General features: G+C 40.5%; 1 protein-coding gene across 1 annotated transcript; it reads left to right on the forward strand.

The window, feature by feature from the left end:
* Positions 1-9,417: 9,417 nt before the first annotated feature.
* Positions 9,418-17,149, forward strand: LOC140075585 (acetylcholine receptor subunit alpha-1-A-like). Its single transcript, XM_072121674.1, has 9 exons — positions 9,418-9,566; positions 11,355-11,500; positions 12,258-12,302; positions 12,397-12,506; positions 13,342-13,537; positions 14,130-14,367; positions 14,835-15,058; positions 15,993-16,232; positions 16,807-17,149. Exons 1-9 carry the CDS (start codon positions 9,527-9,529, stop codon positions 16,936-16,938), a joined length of 1,371 nt encoding a protein of 456 aa, XP_071977775.1. The 5' UTR covers positions 9,418-9,526; the 3' UTR covers positions 16,939-17,149.
* Positions 17,150-17,166: the final 17 nt, after the last annotated feature.

Here is a 17,166-nt window from a genome sequence, read left to right on the forward strand (position 1 = left end):
ACTGGCAGCACTCCCAAAGCTTGTGTAAATGAGGTGGATTTATTCAAACAGCAACGTTTTGGCCTCCATTACTGAAGCCTTTCTCAAGTCTTGGCTTCAGTAATGAAGGCCGAAACGTCGCTGCTTTAATAAATCCAGTTGATCCTCACAAGCTTCGGGAGTGCGGCCAGTTTTTTAAAATTATGTGTAACATGGAGTAAATGCCTCACACTATTGGCTTCAACTCAACTTTTTAAAATTAATTTTTATATAGCAGTGATGCATCGGACTTTTGTTTATCTGTCTGTCTATATGTCTATATATCTATTTTTAAAATGTATTAAAGGTTATCAAAAAAGGAAGGTCATTTTGTAGGGGCAGGGGGCCAGGGCCCACTATCTTATCCCACATTATAACAAAAATCTGCCAGTAGTTAGTCTGTAGACCTGACTCACAGGCCTAAATGAGCCCTGGCCAGCGGTGTGGGAGGGGGAAGGGGGTGTCTAAATTGTTTATGTCCTAGGTTTATGGGTTTTTTTTGTCTATAATTGACTTTGTAGATCATTTTACTCTCTTTACAAACTGTAATAAAGTGATGATTACAAAAAAAAACTTTAAAAGATTTATGGATTTGTGACTATTTGCATTGCATACTGACACTACTATTGTTATTATTTATTTATAGAGCACCATTAATTCCACCGTGCTGTACAATCAATGAGGGGTACACAAACACAACATTCAGACAAGAACAAACAAGTTACAGTCATCAGGAGGTATGTGGAACGTAGAAGGGTAGAGCACATGTATTTAAGAAGTGTCCAAGACGCAAATGTGTTGCTCGTGACACATTTGTGTCTCAGCTGCACTATCAGGGCTGCCACTAGGAATTTTGGGGCCCCCCTGTGGGTGCCCCCCCCCCACCGGCCTCAATTCCCACATTGATACATAACATTATACACATTTTTTTTACCAAAACCTTTTTGAGCCACGGCAAGCTAGACTCTGCACTTGCCCACTCAGTATATAGATAGCCCCAGCACATGTCCCCACCAGTTCACAGTCAGCCCCCTCAGTTCACAGCAGATGCCCCCTATTAATGAAATGTCCACTCTAGATGCCCCCTTTCCTGAAATGTCCTGCCAGATGCCCCCTTTAATGAAATGTCCTGCCAGATTCCCCCTTCAATTAAATATCCTGCCAGACACCCCTTTAATGAAATGTTAATGTCAATTCTTGTGATAGTAAAACGGGGGGGCCCTTGAACCCACTGGACCCTCCCCCCCCATGATGGTGGCCCTGTGCACTATACCCACAAAATTTGTTTCTGTGCACAGTTGAACACATTTATTATGCATTGTGCCATACCTTTATAGTGCGCCAAATTTATCATGCAGTGTTCGACAGAATTGTGTTGCATGCCCTATAATGCTCAAAAAAAATGTTGGTGCACTCTGTCGGGGCAGTTTAGGGAGTGCCAGATTCAGGAAGAACATGCACTACCATTCCTGAATATGCAAAGCCCTATGTTAAAGGTGCACCAAAATATAAATGGAGCATTCTGTCGGGGCAGTGCAGAGGGCACCAGATTTGGCGCACTCTACACAGGCAAAATGTACATAGTGAGCAGGAAAGAGAATAGCCAGGGTTAGGCCTCCTGCACACAAACATATTTATTCTATGGACGCAAAACATGGCTGTATTTGCTGCCCATGTGTCAACAGTATTTTCACCGTCTCTCCACTGTATGGCCACAAAAACAGACCGCATGTTATCCGATTTTGTGAATCCACTCAAAAAAATGGGAGGCTGTTACCTAGCAGCCCACTGCAAACCCATGGCACTAGGCTGAGACACAGGGCTAAGGAATCCTCAGCGTTATACAGGATAGAGACCATACATGGTGCCCAGCATGTGTAGAATACACAGACTACAGGAATCAGGACTCTAGATGCAGCATCACCCTTTCGTTGTCCTTTTTAAATACATGGAGCCACGAGAGAGTCGCAAAAATCTCAGCCGTATCACCTGATGAAACAACATGTGTATGAGGCATTAGTCTGAGGTTAGGACAGGCAGGATACAAGCAAAATCAGGAAATACGCAGCAGCACTAGATGAGAAGCCGGTAACAAGTCAGGGTCGTACTCATAGGATTATAGATCAGGAACCTAGTACAGAATAGGCTAAGGCTCTAACAATTGGAATCAGCAGAATCAAAAACACTGTAAGACAAGACAAGCTAGAAAATTTCATTTATGCACTTTAGGTAAATCCATGATAGGCTGTGTACACATAAGCTGGTGTACACACTGGCTCCTTAAAAAGCAAAGAAAGAAGAGGAGATGTGTTTAAATGCATGAGTAGTAACCTTAGTACTTAGAAAAATGTAAGTGCTGTGTCATCACCTTCATAGGTTAATCTACACAGCAGTTAGGATTGTAATCATTATCAAATCAGGTATTTTTTTAATGATCAAATAAAAAAAAATATATATATATACGTAGCTTTTTTGTTACTTTATATAACTATTCAGTTTACAGAAAAAAACCTAATAAAAAAATTGCAATGACCCACAGGGCCATGACTATTTTATATAGAGGTTTATGAAAAATATGTTTTTTCTACAGGGCGTTTTGCTGACACCTAGGGGCTGTATGTAGATGTTGCAGGCCGGCCTGAGACCTGAAGGGCCCTTTCGCACAATTGTTCTGTGTGCATTTTTGACATTTTGGATTTGCATTTTACTCTGACTCATTGGAGGAGATTTATCAGGACTTGAAGTAATCGCTATTACTGTTATTATTGTGCCATCTACACGCCGAGCACACGCTATAGCACTCGCTGAGCACACATTATAGCCTGCACACTTTCACGTCTAAAAATTTGCAGGTTGTGGTGCAATTCTACGCCTGGCAGGGCCAGAGTAAAATTGTATGCGGCACAGCCTGGCCGCCAAATACAGGGCCGAGCTTCCTGGTGTATCCAGAGGTACAAGGATTTCCAGAGGGTCGTTTTCTACTAATAAATCTATGGGAATGCATCAAAAAAGCATTATGAAATTAATATAAGTGCAATGCAATATTCACTGATTCATTGCTATAGAAAACATAGACCACATTAATAAGGTTTTTTTCTCACACAAATTGAACAGAATCTGATTGAAATCTGATGAAAAATGTCAGGGCTCCAATGACAAAACTCTGTGTGAAAGGGCCTGAGGTAATTTCATCACTACTTCTCCAGAAGTGAAACAAATCTTAATATCATATTATTGTGAAAAAGAAGGAATTGTGTAAGATATCAACCCACAAATGGGTACGCTGATATTCACAGAAAAAAAAAATATTGATATGTGGACTTTTTAATAAGATATTACAGGACTGGTGACTGAGAGAGTTAGTGGGGGTCATTTACTAAGGGCCAGAATCACGTTTTTACGTCGGGTTACTCAAATTTTTCCGTTTTGCGTCGATTTTCCCTGAATTGCCCTGGGTTTTTGGTGCACGCGATTGGATTGTGGCACATTGGCGCCGGTGTGCACGCGATGGAAATCGGGGGGCGTGGCTGAACGAAAACCCAACGGATTCGGAGGAACAGCCGCATTTAAAAAAAATATATGTCGCTTGACCCGCATTTACCTGCACTCGGCCCGACGTCGGAGGAACTGCCTTAGTGAATCGATGGAAGACTCGAATCCTTCACACAGAACGCGCCGCTGGATCGCGAATGGACCAGGTAAGTAAATCTGCCCCACTGTGCTTGCACTGATCTGTAAAATACATATTTTGAGAAACTACCGTAATATAATGAGAATTATGTGCTCTGTCTCCTAGAAAATGGCGGCTGACCTGCTCTGAGGAGATTTTGTTTGTGCCCAAAGGTGGGTCAGGTGTGCACAATGGCAGGAAAGTTTACAGAAAACTATAGATGCAGGATCACCCCTCAAGGGGTAACAGTCAATCAACAACCTGCTTCTTCACAGTTCTGGGCAGCCTGTGAGGAGCATTTGCCAGCAGTATAGTGGATCAGAGTGAACTATGAATTGAACTCCAGGTCTTGGAGGCCATTTTGAAGATTGAAGATGAGTTGGTGCCATCCCCCCTCTCTTAATTATAAAATATTCTGTCAATAGTAAAGTCACTGTCCTCTACCATTCCGCCATTCTGACGCAGCTTCCTCTACCTCCCGGGTGATGACAATAACGGTGTCATTATATCATTACACTACTTGTGTCATAGAGAGAGGTATATGCCATATATATGCCAATTTAATACTCTTGTATTAAATTGTATTGCTATTTAGAGGATGTTGATACAATTGATCCTTATTGCCACTTCAAAAGTATTTGAGTGGGCAACAAATCTTAATGGGGTATTCCCATCTGGGCATTCACATTTAATTAAATTCATTTGCCTTATGTAAACATTTCTTCAATTGGATGTTATTTAAAAAATGTTCCTGTGTGAAGATAATTTCTCCTAAAGATATCCATGTTGTCCCTTAGAAACAAGATAGCTTGGATACGACCACCCCACACTTTGGCAGAGGTGGCCAGACATGTGCTATTGAGTCCTGCCTGACCCCCTGACTTTAGCGTTCAATACCACAGGACGTCTGTGGGACATGCAGTAACTCCCGGACATTTCATATACAATAACTTTTTGTTTCTTTGTGCAATCCCTCCAGCAGAGGTGGCCGTATCCAAGGAGTCAGTCTTGTTTCTAAGGGACCATATGACTACATTTATGAGGCATTATCATCACACAGGAACATTTTTTTAATAACATCTAATTGAAGAAATGTTTACATATGGCAGATAAATCAAAGTGAATGTGAATGCCCAGGCGAGAATACCCCTTTAAGGTAAACTTTGGTACACACCAATACTCCACTTCATCCACACGACACTCCACACGATGAAGCAGCGAGACAGCTGTGACAGTGAGGGGCATTTCTAGATGGCGGTGAGATGCCGAATTTTGAGCCATTCCATTTGACCCTCCTCTTTCACAACCCCATAGTGTATCCACAAAGTATAATATCCCTATTAGAGTCATCCACACTTTATAATGTCCCATTAGTGGTCTCCCATAGTATAATTCCTCTCCCTGTAGCCCCCGACTTATAATGACCCCTGAATAACATAACATACATGATTACACGTATTGGATTGTTAAAACTGTTATGATCATTGATTAAGAGTGGGGGTTATTTATCATACACCAGTCGCAATTACCTGAGGACAATGACAAACTTTTATTAAATTGCACCATTTATTCTTTGAGAAAACATAATGCCGATTCCAGCTTCCACTCATGCCTCTGAGTGAATGATTTTTTTTCACTTTATACTTCTAAAACACCCATTAGTTTTACATAAGGTTTTTTATGTAGTTTATGTACGTACATTTTGTTATTTTGGAAGATTTTTCAGCACTCTTTTAGTGAGGAACAGAAAGAAGAAAAGGGTGGGGGGACATAAAGTGTATATGAATATTAACATTCAAATTCCTCAGAATAAACAATATAAACTGGTTTTGTACCAGTGACATGACAGCAGTTTCATAGTTTCATAGTTTCTACGGTTGAAAAAAGACACTTGTCCATCAAGTTCAACCAAGGAAGGGAAGGGATTGGATGAGGAAGGGATTTAGGGGAAACAATTCTAAATAACATAACCATCAATGTTATTTAGGTGTAAAAAGGCATCAAGACCCTTCTTGAAGCTATCCGCTTTCCCTGCTGTGACCAGCGCCTGAGGCAGGCTATTCCACAGATTGACCGTTCTCATAGTAAAAAAGCCCTGTCGCCTCCGGTGATTAAACCTTGATTTCTCCAAACGGAGACAGTGCCCCCTCGTCTTTTGATTTGATCTAATCTGAAACAACTTACCACCATATTTTTTGTATGGACCATTCATATATTTAAATAAATTAATCATGTCCCCTCGTAGTCGTCTCTTTTCCAGACTAAATAAATCTAGTTGTTTTAATCTTTCCTCATAACTGAGACCCTCCATACCCCTTATCATTTTTGTGGCTCTACGTTGAACCCTCTCCAGCTCCAGGGCATCCTTTTTATGGACCGGTGCCCAGAACTGGACAGCATATTCCAGGTGTGGCCGAACCAGTGCCTTGTATAGTGGTAATATTACATCCCTATCACGAGAGTCCATACCACTTTTGATACATGACAAGATCCTACTGGCTTTAGAGGCAGCTGATTGACATTGCATGCTGTTATTCAATTTATGATCTACTAGTACCCCCAGGTCCTTCTCAACAAGGGACTCTCCCAGATTTACTCCCCCAAGGACATATTTTGCCTTTGGATTATTAGCCCCCAGGTGCATAACCTTACATTTATCCACATTAAACCTCATTTGCCAATTGGATGACCAAACATTCAGTTTGTCCAAGTCACCCTGCAGCCTATGAACATCCTCCATAGACTGTATTACACTACACAGCTTGGTGTCATCTGCAAAAATAGACACAGTGCTATTAATACCTACCTCTATATCATTAATAAATATATTAAATAGTAATGGGCCAAGCACAGAACCCTGAGGTACACCACTCATAACTGGTGACCATTCCGAGTAGGAATCATTGACCACAACTCTCTGGATACGATCCTTCAGCCAGTTTTCAATCCAATTGCAAATGATTTCTGCCAAACCAATAGTCCTAATTTTACCCATCAGGCGTCTATGAGGGACAGTGTCAAATGCCTTTGCAAAGTCCAAGAACACAATATCCACAGCTGCTCCTCCATCCAGGCATCTGCTCACCTCTTCATAGAAGCAGATAAGGTTAGTTTGACAACTTCTATTCTTAGTAAACCCATGCTGGCTGTCACTTATTATACTATTTGATGTCACATACTCCAGTATGTAGTCTTTTACTAACCCTTCCAATACTTTCCCCACAATGGAAGTTAAGCTTACAGGCCTGTAATTGCCAGGCGAAGTTCTAGAGCCCTTTTTATATATTGGCACCACATTTGCCTTGCGCCAGTCACTTGGCACCACACCAGACATTACGGAATCCCTGAAGATTTTAGCCAGCGGTACAGCAATAACAGAACTGAGTTCTTTAAGAACTCTGGGGTGTAACCCATCTGGTCCAGGAGCTTTGTACACATTGATTTTATTGAGCTTAGATTGGATAATGTCTACATTTAGCCAGCCTAGTATATCACAGGATCCATGACCCGCACTGGCACCACCCAAGTCAGAAGTTCTCTCTTCTATTGTATAAACGGAGCTAAAAAACCTATTAAGTATCTCCGCCTTCTCCTGGTCTCCAGTCACCGATGCCCCATTTTCAGAATAAAGGGGTCCAACCTGTTGTGACCCATTTTTTTTTGCATTGATATACCTAAAAAATTTCTTGGGATTTGTTTTGCTATCTTTAGCTACCTGTCTTTCATTTTGTATTTTGGCTGATTTGATTTCTTTTTTACAGATTTTGGTAAGTTTTTTGTAAGTATTGAAAGCCTCAGGTGACCCGTCAGATTTATATTTTTTAAATGCCCTCTTTTTCTCATTAATTGCCCTTTTAACTGTAGCTGTAAGCCACGCGGGGTGTAATCTAGCCCGTCTATACTTGTTGCCTATTGGAATAAATTTAGAAGTATAAAAACCCAGGATAGATTTGAATTTCTCCCATTTAACATTAGTATCACATTAGTACAGTTATTACTGTACACAACATCTACACTTGACCCTTGTAAGGTTATAAGACAATGGGGCAGATTTACTTACCCGGCCCATTCGCGATCCAGCGGCGCGTTCTCTGCGGTGGATTCGGGTCTTCCGGCGATTCACTAAGGCAGTTCTTCCGACGTCCACCAGGTGTCGCTGCTGCACTGAAGAGCATCAGAATGCACTGGAGTTCACCGAGCCATCGTGGGTGAAGGTAAGCGCGTGTCCCGCGACACTTTTTTTTTTTTAATGCGGCGGTTTCTCTGAATCCGCCAGGTTATCGTTCGGTCATGCCCCCCGATTTCTGGCACGTGCATGCCGGCGCCGATGCGCCACAATCCGATCGCGTGCGCAAAAAACCCGGGACAATACAGGGAAAGTTGGCGCAAATCGGAAATATTCGGGTAACACGTCAGGAAAACGTGAATTAGTAAATGATCCCAATTATACGTCATAGGGCAGCGGAGGTGAACATATGGTATGGGTGCTGGAGGTGGCACTCAGAGCCCTTTCTATGGGTACAAAGGCCTTCACCCTAACATAGAGTTTGCCAGACAGGACTCAAGGCTTCCTCCTGTGGTCCAAGACAGCCCAGGATGTGCCATACTCATCGCTATTTTAGGCTACATTCACACAAACGTATGGCGGACGTATATATACGGCTGAAGTATATGCATTATATATACATCTCCCATACACTTCTATGGCCTCACGGCGCCATACGAGAGCGGTACGGTGCAGCACGCGTGCAGCACCACACCTTTCTGTAGCCCGTAGAAAGATAGGACATGTCTACGGTACGGCGGGCATACATCGTGTGAATGTAGCCTTAAAGCGGCATCCTTGGCTGCCAAGACTACAGAAGGAGCAAGAAGGTGTGGACAGAGTTGGATTATTGTTGGAGCTCCTGCTCTGGGTCCCCTGATTTTTCCTCTTCGGGGGACCCTGAAGGTAAGCTACAATCCAAATTTCTCCATCTTCTTTCTATTGTATTCGTGTCGTCAGGATGCCAATACATTCGAAACCTGTGATACAGCAGGGATTAGTGCATGTAAGCCTCATATAGAAGACCTTTTTATTGTATGTATCAAGTAAACAAGGGGTGGGCATTTAATTTTTCCATGGAGCAATAATTAACTCTGTTCTACCCAATACCTATATTCTGTTTTCAGTATATAACATATTCCTACATAAAAAAGTAAATAAAACATAACAAAGATTCAATGAAAATATGGAGACCTAATTGCATAATTATTTAATGATTTTTCAATGAGCTCACGCGGGCTTGTCAGTGATAGTGGGCTGGATGTGGTACAATGCCCAGGTCCGAGATAGACCAATGCAGCTCCTAAGTGCAGTTCTGGAGAGAATGGTGTATTTTGATTAGTTCCCAATCTATATGTCATGAAAACGTAATGGGGGAATTACAACAAAAACAGCTTGGTGGCACCAAAACATTTTGCTATAGGTGTTAGAAGTGTCTTGGCATCAACCCCATATCACAGCAGTCAAAGGAATATATAGATCTACATCTCTGGACTTCTATTCTAAAATGTCAGAAACACTGTGGTAACCCACAGATTATCAAAGAGTTGTCTGCAGGGGCATTCACATTTATCTGAGGGTATTTACATCCGAAATCATAATGTAGATCTCATGTCACATACTATGGAGTCATTCGGAAATCTTCAGCTGTCTCCCCGAACAGGTGTGAAGTAACAATAGTCCCAGTAACATCATTCCTGATAGCTGGATGGGAAGGCACAGAGTCCGCCTCTTCGAGGAAGAGTTCCAGACATGTAACCAGAGAGGAATAAAGCTGACAGAAGTGGAAGGAAATGGATTTCACCATCACACATTTTATTCTCCTCCTAACAGGTACCGTAACCCTTCTAATCTCCCCATCTATACTGTAGAATGATACATTTATATTACGGACAGTCCACGGGTTACGTACAAGATAGGTTCTGTAGGTTTGTTCTTGAGTTGAATTTGTATGTAAGTTGGAACTGTATATTTTATAATTGTAACTCCAGACAGAATGTTTTTGGTCTCTGTGACAATTGGATTTTAAAAATGTTCGGTTGTCACAAGAACCAGGATTAACAATGAAGCTTCATTACAGACACCTGTGATAACTGTTATAGCTGGTTATTGTAGCCTAGGACTAAAGTACAGTAAATCCAGACATCCAGAGATCCGTTTGTAACTAGGGGTTGTCTGTAAGTCAGGTTTTCTTAAGTAGGGGACCTCCTGTACATAAAATTCTAGCTATACATTATGAATGTAACTTCCAGGTTGTCCCATACACTTTAGATATTTAGTAGTTTCCCCTAGAAGCAATAGAACCCAATGAAATTTATGTTAGGTTTGGATCCTAATGAAATTTACTTTAATTTGGTAATCTTGACACTAGAATATTTATCAATGTCTCTAAGATGACATCTTCAAGTCATATTAAGCAAATGCACAACTTTCAGGCTAAGGATTCTAAGCTATAATAATAATAATATTTTTTTAAATTTATATAGTGCCATCATATTCCGTAGCACTTTACAAATCATAGGGGACAAATACAAATATAATAATACATGACAGAGCACAAACATTCATATGGAACAAAAGGAGTGAGCTATTCCATATTAATAAGAAGCAATGACTTTGCTTCATATGTGACATTTGTCATACATTGTTTCAAATCTATAAAACATAGACATAAACGTTGCAAAATAATAAAAAAATATATATAAATAAAATAAATTAGTAAAGATATAACTTTGTACACATGTCCTTAAGTCGAGGACCTCCTGTATAGAAATAAAAACAATAAGGAATATTTTAGATGTTAGATGAACACATGTAATACATTACAGTCCGGACTGTTACATGTATAATTACACTGTTTATTCCTACCATGGTGGGCTATGGACCTCCACATGTTAAAACCTCACCAGGATTTCTGCCTTATGGGTTTCAGCAGGATAGTAGTTTCTACTGTCCCAGTGATTTTTGCTCCAAAAGATACCAGTATAGATACTATAATACTTTATAATCAACTAAGACTAAGAAAATGTGTAGAAATTTACGGCACAAAATTTTGCAAATTTTTTTGAGAATTATTGATACTGTTTTCTTCATGTCAGGAACATGATGTGTTGTGTAGAATGTGTGTAATGTGTCTGACTGGCAGCTGCAGGTGAACGCCAGGGGTATTTTTAGTTCTTTGTAATATGAGTAGTTGGTCCTTTATGCTGTATGTAGGGTGAATAGAAAACATCCACTAGATGAATCTGCAAATATGTAGTGAACAATCTGCATATTTCATTATCATCTTCTTTCCTCATCCTCTGATCTATAATGTATACATATATATTGGATAATATCTTTCCGCAATCGAAAAAATGTGAAGTAAATGACCCACAAGGTCAAAAATATCCAATAGCAGATCTATATGCTTACTGCATACATGAGCCTATATCTCCCTTAGCTTCTCCCCAAAAAATTGTGCCGTAATACTTTGACCATAAAGCTATGTTAGCTATGCCTTTAAATACAATACGATACAATAAAGCTTTATTGATCCCTTAGGAAATTGTGGGTTTTGATAGAACCAAAATAAACTTAATAACAGGAAAATAAAATTTTTAAAAACTTTTTTCTGTGTAGCTGGAACTGTTCTCTCCTCTGAAGATGAATCCCGCTTGATCAAGGACCTGTTCCAAGACTATAACAAAGTTGTTCGCCCCGTCCAGAAGTTTAAAGACGCAGTTGTAGTGACTGTCGGTCTCCAGTTGATTCAGCTGATTGATGTGGTAGGAATATTACATTTAACAAACAAATCTTTCCACCCCTGCACTCCCCCACCTCACTATCACACACTGCACAACCTTTATAAATCCTGAATTTTTGCAATGCAGCCTCTTTCGGCACAGACTGTTTTCAAACAACGTTGCCAAAGTCATATACCGGCAATAACCAGGTTATGAATGAGATAGACCTTAGGGTTTGTTTTTAAGTTGAATTTGTATGTAAGTTGGAAATGGCATATTTTATAATTGTAGCCCCAGACTAAAATAAAGATCACCAATAAAACTTCTTTACAGACACCCTACCGCTGATCATTGCAACCTGGGACTTATGTAAAGTATCCAGAGAGCTTCAACAGAGGTCACAGGGGGCAGAGAGGTTCATCCGTAACTAGGGGTTGTATGTAAGTTGGGCGTCCTTAAGTCGGGGACCTCCTGTATAGAAATAAAAACAGTAAGGGAGATTTTAGATGAACACATGTAATACCATAATGGAGCATAATGGAGGAATTGTAGTTTTGGTTGTCTGTCTATGGATGAGGTTTATAGTCAGTGAATAGTCCACTAGATGAAGTCTATCTTGAAGCCCCATAAGAACAAAGTCTATACCAGAGCTGTCTTCTTACATCAGGATATGGTAAATATGAAAAAATAAATCCTTTCCAGCACTCCAAAAATATTAAAAAAAGTAGAAATATCATTGTTTGAACATATTGTTTCGTTTATGGTTAATATCTTGTTTTCCTTTATTTCCTTTCTCAAGGATGAAGTCAATCAGATTGTGACAACAAATGTTCGTCTCAAACAGGTTTGTGATAGAATATTTGAATATCCATCCAATAATACATTGATCCAATGGCGGTTTACATTATCTTTGGTGTTCTTTTTATTTTGTCTTTAAGCAATGGGTAGATGTCAACCTAAAGTGGGACCCAAAAAATTATGGAGGAATTGAGAAAATACGTATTCTTTCTGGGGATATTTGGCGTCCTGATTTAGTCCTATACAACAAGTAAGGTTTTTTTTTTAATTATTTAAATAAATTGTCACAGGTGCTCCTGCAACCCATATCCCAGGTCTTAGGTGCACCGTGCCCCTCTCCAGTTCACCTCGGCTGCCTGGCTTACCAGACCACGTTCCAGCGATGGCTCCGGCGGTCCATGGCACACATCCCACCCTTCTAGGGCACGCACGCAACAGCTCCCGGAGATTTTAAGGGGCAGTGCGCCACTAATTGGCACTGGCCATCTGGTACTTAATAAATTGCCAGCCTCTTGCCCGACGGATCTTTGTGCCGTAGTGAAAAGCTTGTTCCTATGCCCTGCGATTATTTGGTGAATTGTCGTTGTGACCCTTGTTCCATCCCAGACTTTGCCACTCTCCTGCCTGCCTTGACCTTTTGCCTTGTTACTGACCTCACTTCTGTGTGTCTGTCTCAACCTCCTGCCTGTCCCCGACCACGATTCTGCCTGAAGACTCTGTACCTCGCCTTGGCCGTGGACAAAGTCACACCTGTGGGGGTACCACGCCGCAGCAAGTCCAACCCACTTTGCGGCGGGCTCTGGTGAAAACCAGGTGACGGCTTACTTCATCGTCCACATTGGTTCAGTGGGTCCACTACCCCTGAATCCTGACATAAATAAATTAAGAAATGGGATATTATCATACAGGAACCCCCTTTAATCTAAATAAAGCAAACAGCTGTTCTGTCTCCTCCTCCCAGAGGTGATCAGGAGGTGCAGAAACAGCCCAATAAGGCTGTTCTACAACAAATCCTTATGTTGATCACCATTAGAATATCATTTTAGGCGTATAGATAATTATTAGGCTTGTTATCTCATTTACAGTGCAAACGGCGACTTTGCGATTGTCCAGGAAACGAAAGCCCTGGTGGACTATACCGGGAAAATTGTATGGAATCCACCAGCCATCTTCAAGAGTTACTGTGAAATGATCGTCACACATTTTCCATTTGACCAGCAGAACTGCAGCATGAAGCTGGGGACATGGACCTATGATGGTGTTCTAGTCGTTATAAATCCGGTAAGACGTAAAGGTAGAAATTGGTTTGTTGTCTTAGATTTCATGTCAGCCAAAGTTACTTGGTTTGATTGAGTAAAAAGGCACTGGTACATTAAAGGGGTTGTCCAGGAAATACTGTTGAAGGCGAATCCTTATTGTCATATGCTTAGAGATCATGCAGTTGGGAGCAGCAATGGTTCCCATTTATGGATAGGCCATAAACAGTAATGTGTAGACAACTTCTCTAAATTCAACTTCCATAGTCAAGCGGAAGGCTCTATGACTCAGGAGAAGCTCTACTGAATAATCACTCCCATTTGCCAACCGATCTCCGGATACTTTTTTAGTAGATGACAGAAGTAGAGAGTCCTACAGTCTCACAGTAAAGAATCCTTGTCTCTCATGATAGTGAAACTTTTTTCTCTTTTAGATGTAGAGGGATGCGCATGTTGGATTCTCCCTAGATCAGAAATTTGTTTCTTTATCTATACCAAACTATCTATATGTACCTATAATAATACATGACAATACAATTTTACATTGTATTTATATAAAGTTTAGATATACTATGAGTATATAATGACTGAAATGTATCTGCATTATTTTCTTGTAGGAGAGCGACCGTCCTGACATGAGCAGTTTCATGGAGAGCGGAGAATGGTTCATGAAGGATTACCAATGCTGGAAGCACTATGTTTTCTATGACTGCTGCCCTGATAAACCATATCTGGATATCACCTACCATTTCCTTCTGCAGCGCCTTCCACTTTACTTCATTGTCAATGTCATCATTCCCTGCCTGCTCTTCTCTTTTTTGACTGGTTTAGTGTTTTATTTGCCCACTGGTTCAGGTATGTGTTCTATTATGCTGTATTATGGGGTCCCCACAACATCCCTATGATCTAATCCAGTTCCAATTCTAGAACTATTTAATATGTACTACAGGCAGTCCCCGGGTTACGTACAGGATAGGTTCTGTAGGTTTGTTCTTAAGTTGAATTTGTATGTAACTCGGAACTGTATAGTTTATAATTGTAACTCCAGCCAAACTTTTTTTGGTCTCTGTGACAATTGGATATTAAAAATGTTGGATTGTCATAAGAACCAGGATTAACAATAAAGCTTAATTGCAGACACCTGTGATATCTGTTATAGCTGTTTATTGAAGCCTGGGGCTAAAGTACAGTAAATTACCAACATCCAGAGGTCCGTTTGTAACTAGGGGTCATCTGTAAGTTGGGTGTTCTTAAGTAAAGGACCACCTGTATATCTAAATTCTTGGATTTACGATTGACTTAAACAAATTCTTCATTGGCAGGTGAAAAGATAACACTTAGTGTTTCTGTTCTGCTGTCCCTGACTGTGTTTCTTCTGGTTATCGTTGAATTGATCCCGTCTACTTCAAGTGCTGTGCCGCTGATCGGGAAATACATGTTATTTACCATGATGTTTGTCATCGCCTCCATTGTCATCACCGTTATTGTAATCAATGCTCATTTCCGTACTCCGAGTACTCATATTATGCCACAGTGGATGAGAAAGGTGAGTTGCACCTTCAAAATAATACTTCATAATAATTATAATAGGTTCAGTTCATCACTGATATAAAATCAGCCTTAGGCCCTTTTCACATGGATGTTGTGGGGAAGTATATTTGGCCCGTTTGTGGGAAAGCAGCCATAAAGTGACCCTACCCTTTACCTAATAATATAATTTAGAGTTTTTAGTAATCTCTACTTTACAATCCTTATGCCCTTTGATGAAATAAAAAATCATATTTCTTTGCACTGACTGCATTGGGTTTATATACAGGGTCCAATCAGAGTACAGAAAGCTGCTACAAAGGAGCCAATCAGAGTACAGAAAGGTGCTACAAAAGAGGCAATCAGAGTACAGCGAGCTGCTACATGGGAGCCAATAAGACTACAGAAAGCTGCTACACGGGGTCCAATCAGACTACAGAAAGCTGCTACACGGGGTCCAATCAGAATACAGAGAGCTGCTACACGGGGCCAATCAGAGTACGGAGAGCTGCTACACAGGGGCCAATCAGAGTACAGAGAGCTGCTACACAGGGTCCAATCAGAGTACAGAGAGCTGCTACACAGCTGGACAGAGTAGACAAAGTTGCAAGGGGGAGGAGGGAACAGTTGTCTAAACCAATGATGAGGCAGGAGGTGTGCCTCAGACTACTTTAGACTTTCTGGAAACACTGTAGCTAGACTGTAGTCACAAATTATAGTTCTATAGTTCCGTTTCATAGCAAAATTAAGGAATTTGATGGATCCAACTCCAAATGATGGTCCAGAAATTCAAGAATGGCAACACACAAAAAACCCAGTCAAACTCTAAACAGTCTGAGTGGATTAAAGGCATCAATAATATTACAGTTTTAGTAGTCACTTGTAATTCAGTTGTGAATGTGCCAACCACTGTTTAGTTGAACGCGTTACCAGTCATACGTTCTCTTCACCAGGTTTTCATTGAAACAATTCCGAACATGATGTTCTTTTCTACAATGAAGCGGCCAACACAAGAGAAGAAAGGGAAGAAGATATTCACAGAAGACATTGATATTTCAGATATCTCTGGAAAACTGGGTCCTGCCACTGATACCTACCAGTCCCCTATCTTAAAGAACCCAGATGTGAAGAACGCCATAGATGGAGTTAAATATATTGCAGAGTCCATGAATTCAGACCAAGAGTCTAATAAGGTAAAATATGTTTCACATCTGAAAGTGGGAATCATCTGCTTAGAGATTTCCAAAACATGCACTTACTCATGTAAGAACCTCTGCGGCATGTCAAGCACACCACAATAATAGCTCAGACAGTGGGACTAGTTATAGAACTGGCCTGACCACAAAACAGCTTATTGCTTTATCACACGATAAAGTAAATATCTAATGCTGCAAAAGACAAATATAACATATGCAATAAAATCCATCTGATGGGCTAAAGTCAGTGTCCACCTTTTTGGTTTTTGTGTCTTAATTGGTTTGAAGTCCTGCAATGATTAGTTTTGTGATTTAGTTTAAAGCAATTGAGGCTCCTTATTTTTATACCGAGCAGCACATCCTCCATATAGACATGTTGATTAGAAATTACATAATGGCTACCTGCAGCAACCACTAGAGGGAGCTAAGTGGCTCTTAGTATACTGTTTTATTATGGAGCACCATTCAAAACGTAGACTTGCATTCTTAGGTCATATGCAGTCCTACGGACTTCTGAGGATATATGACTACCTGCTTAGTCTATAATAATGCATGTATTTTGTATTTACAGGCATCAGAAGAATGGATATTCTCTGCAATGGTGATTGATCACATTCTCCTAGCAGTTTTTATGCTAGTCTGTATAATTGGGACTGTGGCTATATTTGCTGGACGGCTCATTGAGTTACATTTGCAGGGTTGAGTTGCCACATGTTGGTTATCCTATGAGGCCATGAAGCTCCTAGATAAAAATGTTACTCAAAAGTCACCATGAAGTGATTTATAGTTGTCAAAATGATTCACAATTGCACAAAGATGTCCTCTGTAAATACTAAAGTCAACGTGTGAACAGATAATTAAAGATTCAGATATTTTCCGGAAAAAAAATGTAGTTACAGGCAGTCCCCGGGTTACATACAAGATAGGGACT

Source organism: Engystomops pustulosus, chromosome 8, assembly GCF_040894005.1.
Source record: "Engystomops pustulosus chromosome 8, aEngPut4.maternal, whole genome shotgun sequence".
NCBI classification, from domain to species: Eukaryota; Metazoa; Chordata; class Amphibia; order Anura; family Leptodactylidae; genus Engystomops; species Engystomops pustulosus.

What these genes read in the sequence shown, in the direction of transcription:
- LOC140075585 (XM_072121674.1), top strand. Translation starts at nt 9,527, where the DNA reads ATGGATTTCACCATCACACATTTTATTCTCCTCCTAACAG. An exon ending in TGATTCAGCTGATTGATGTG is followed by an intron (nt 11,501 to 12,257) that starts GTAGGAATATTA and finishes TCCTTTCTCAAG; the next exon opens with GATGAAGTCAATCAGATTGT. An exon ending in GATTTAGTCCTATACAACAA is followed by an intron (nt 12,507 to 13,341) that starts GTAAGGTTTTTT and finishes TCTCATTTACAG; the next exon opens with TGCAAACGGCGACTTTGCGA.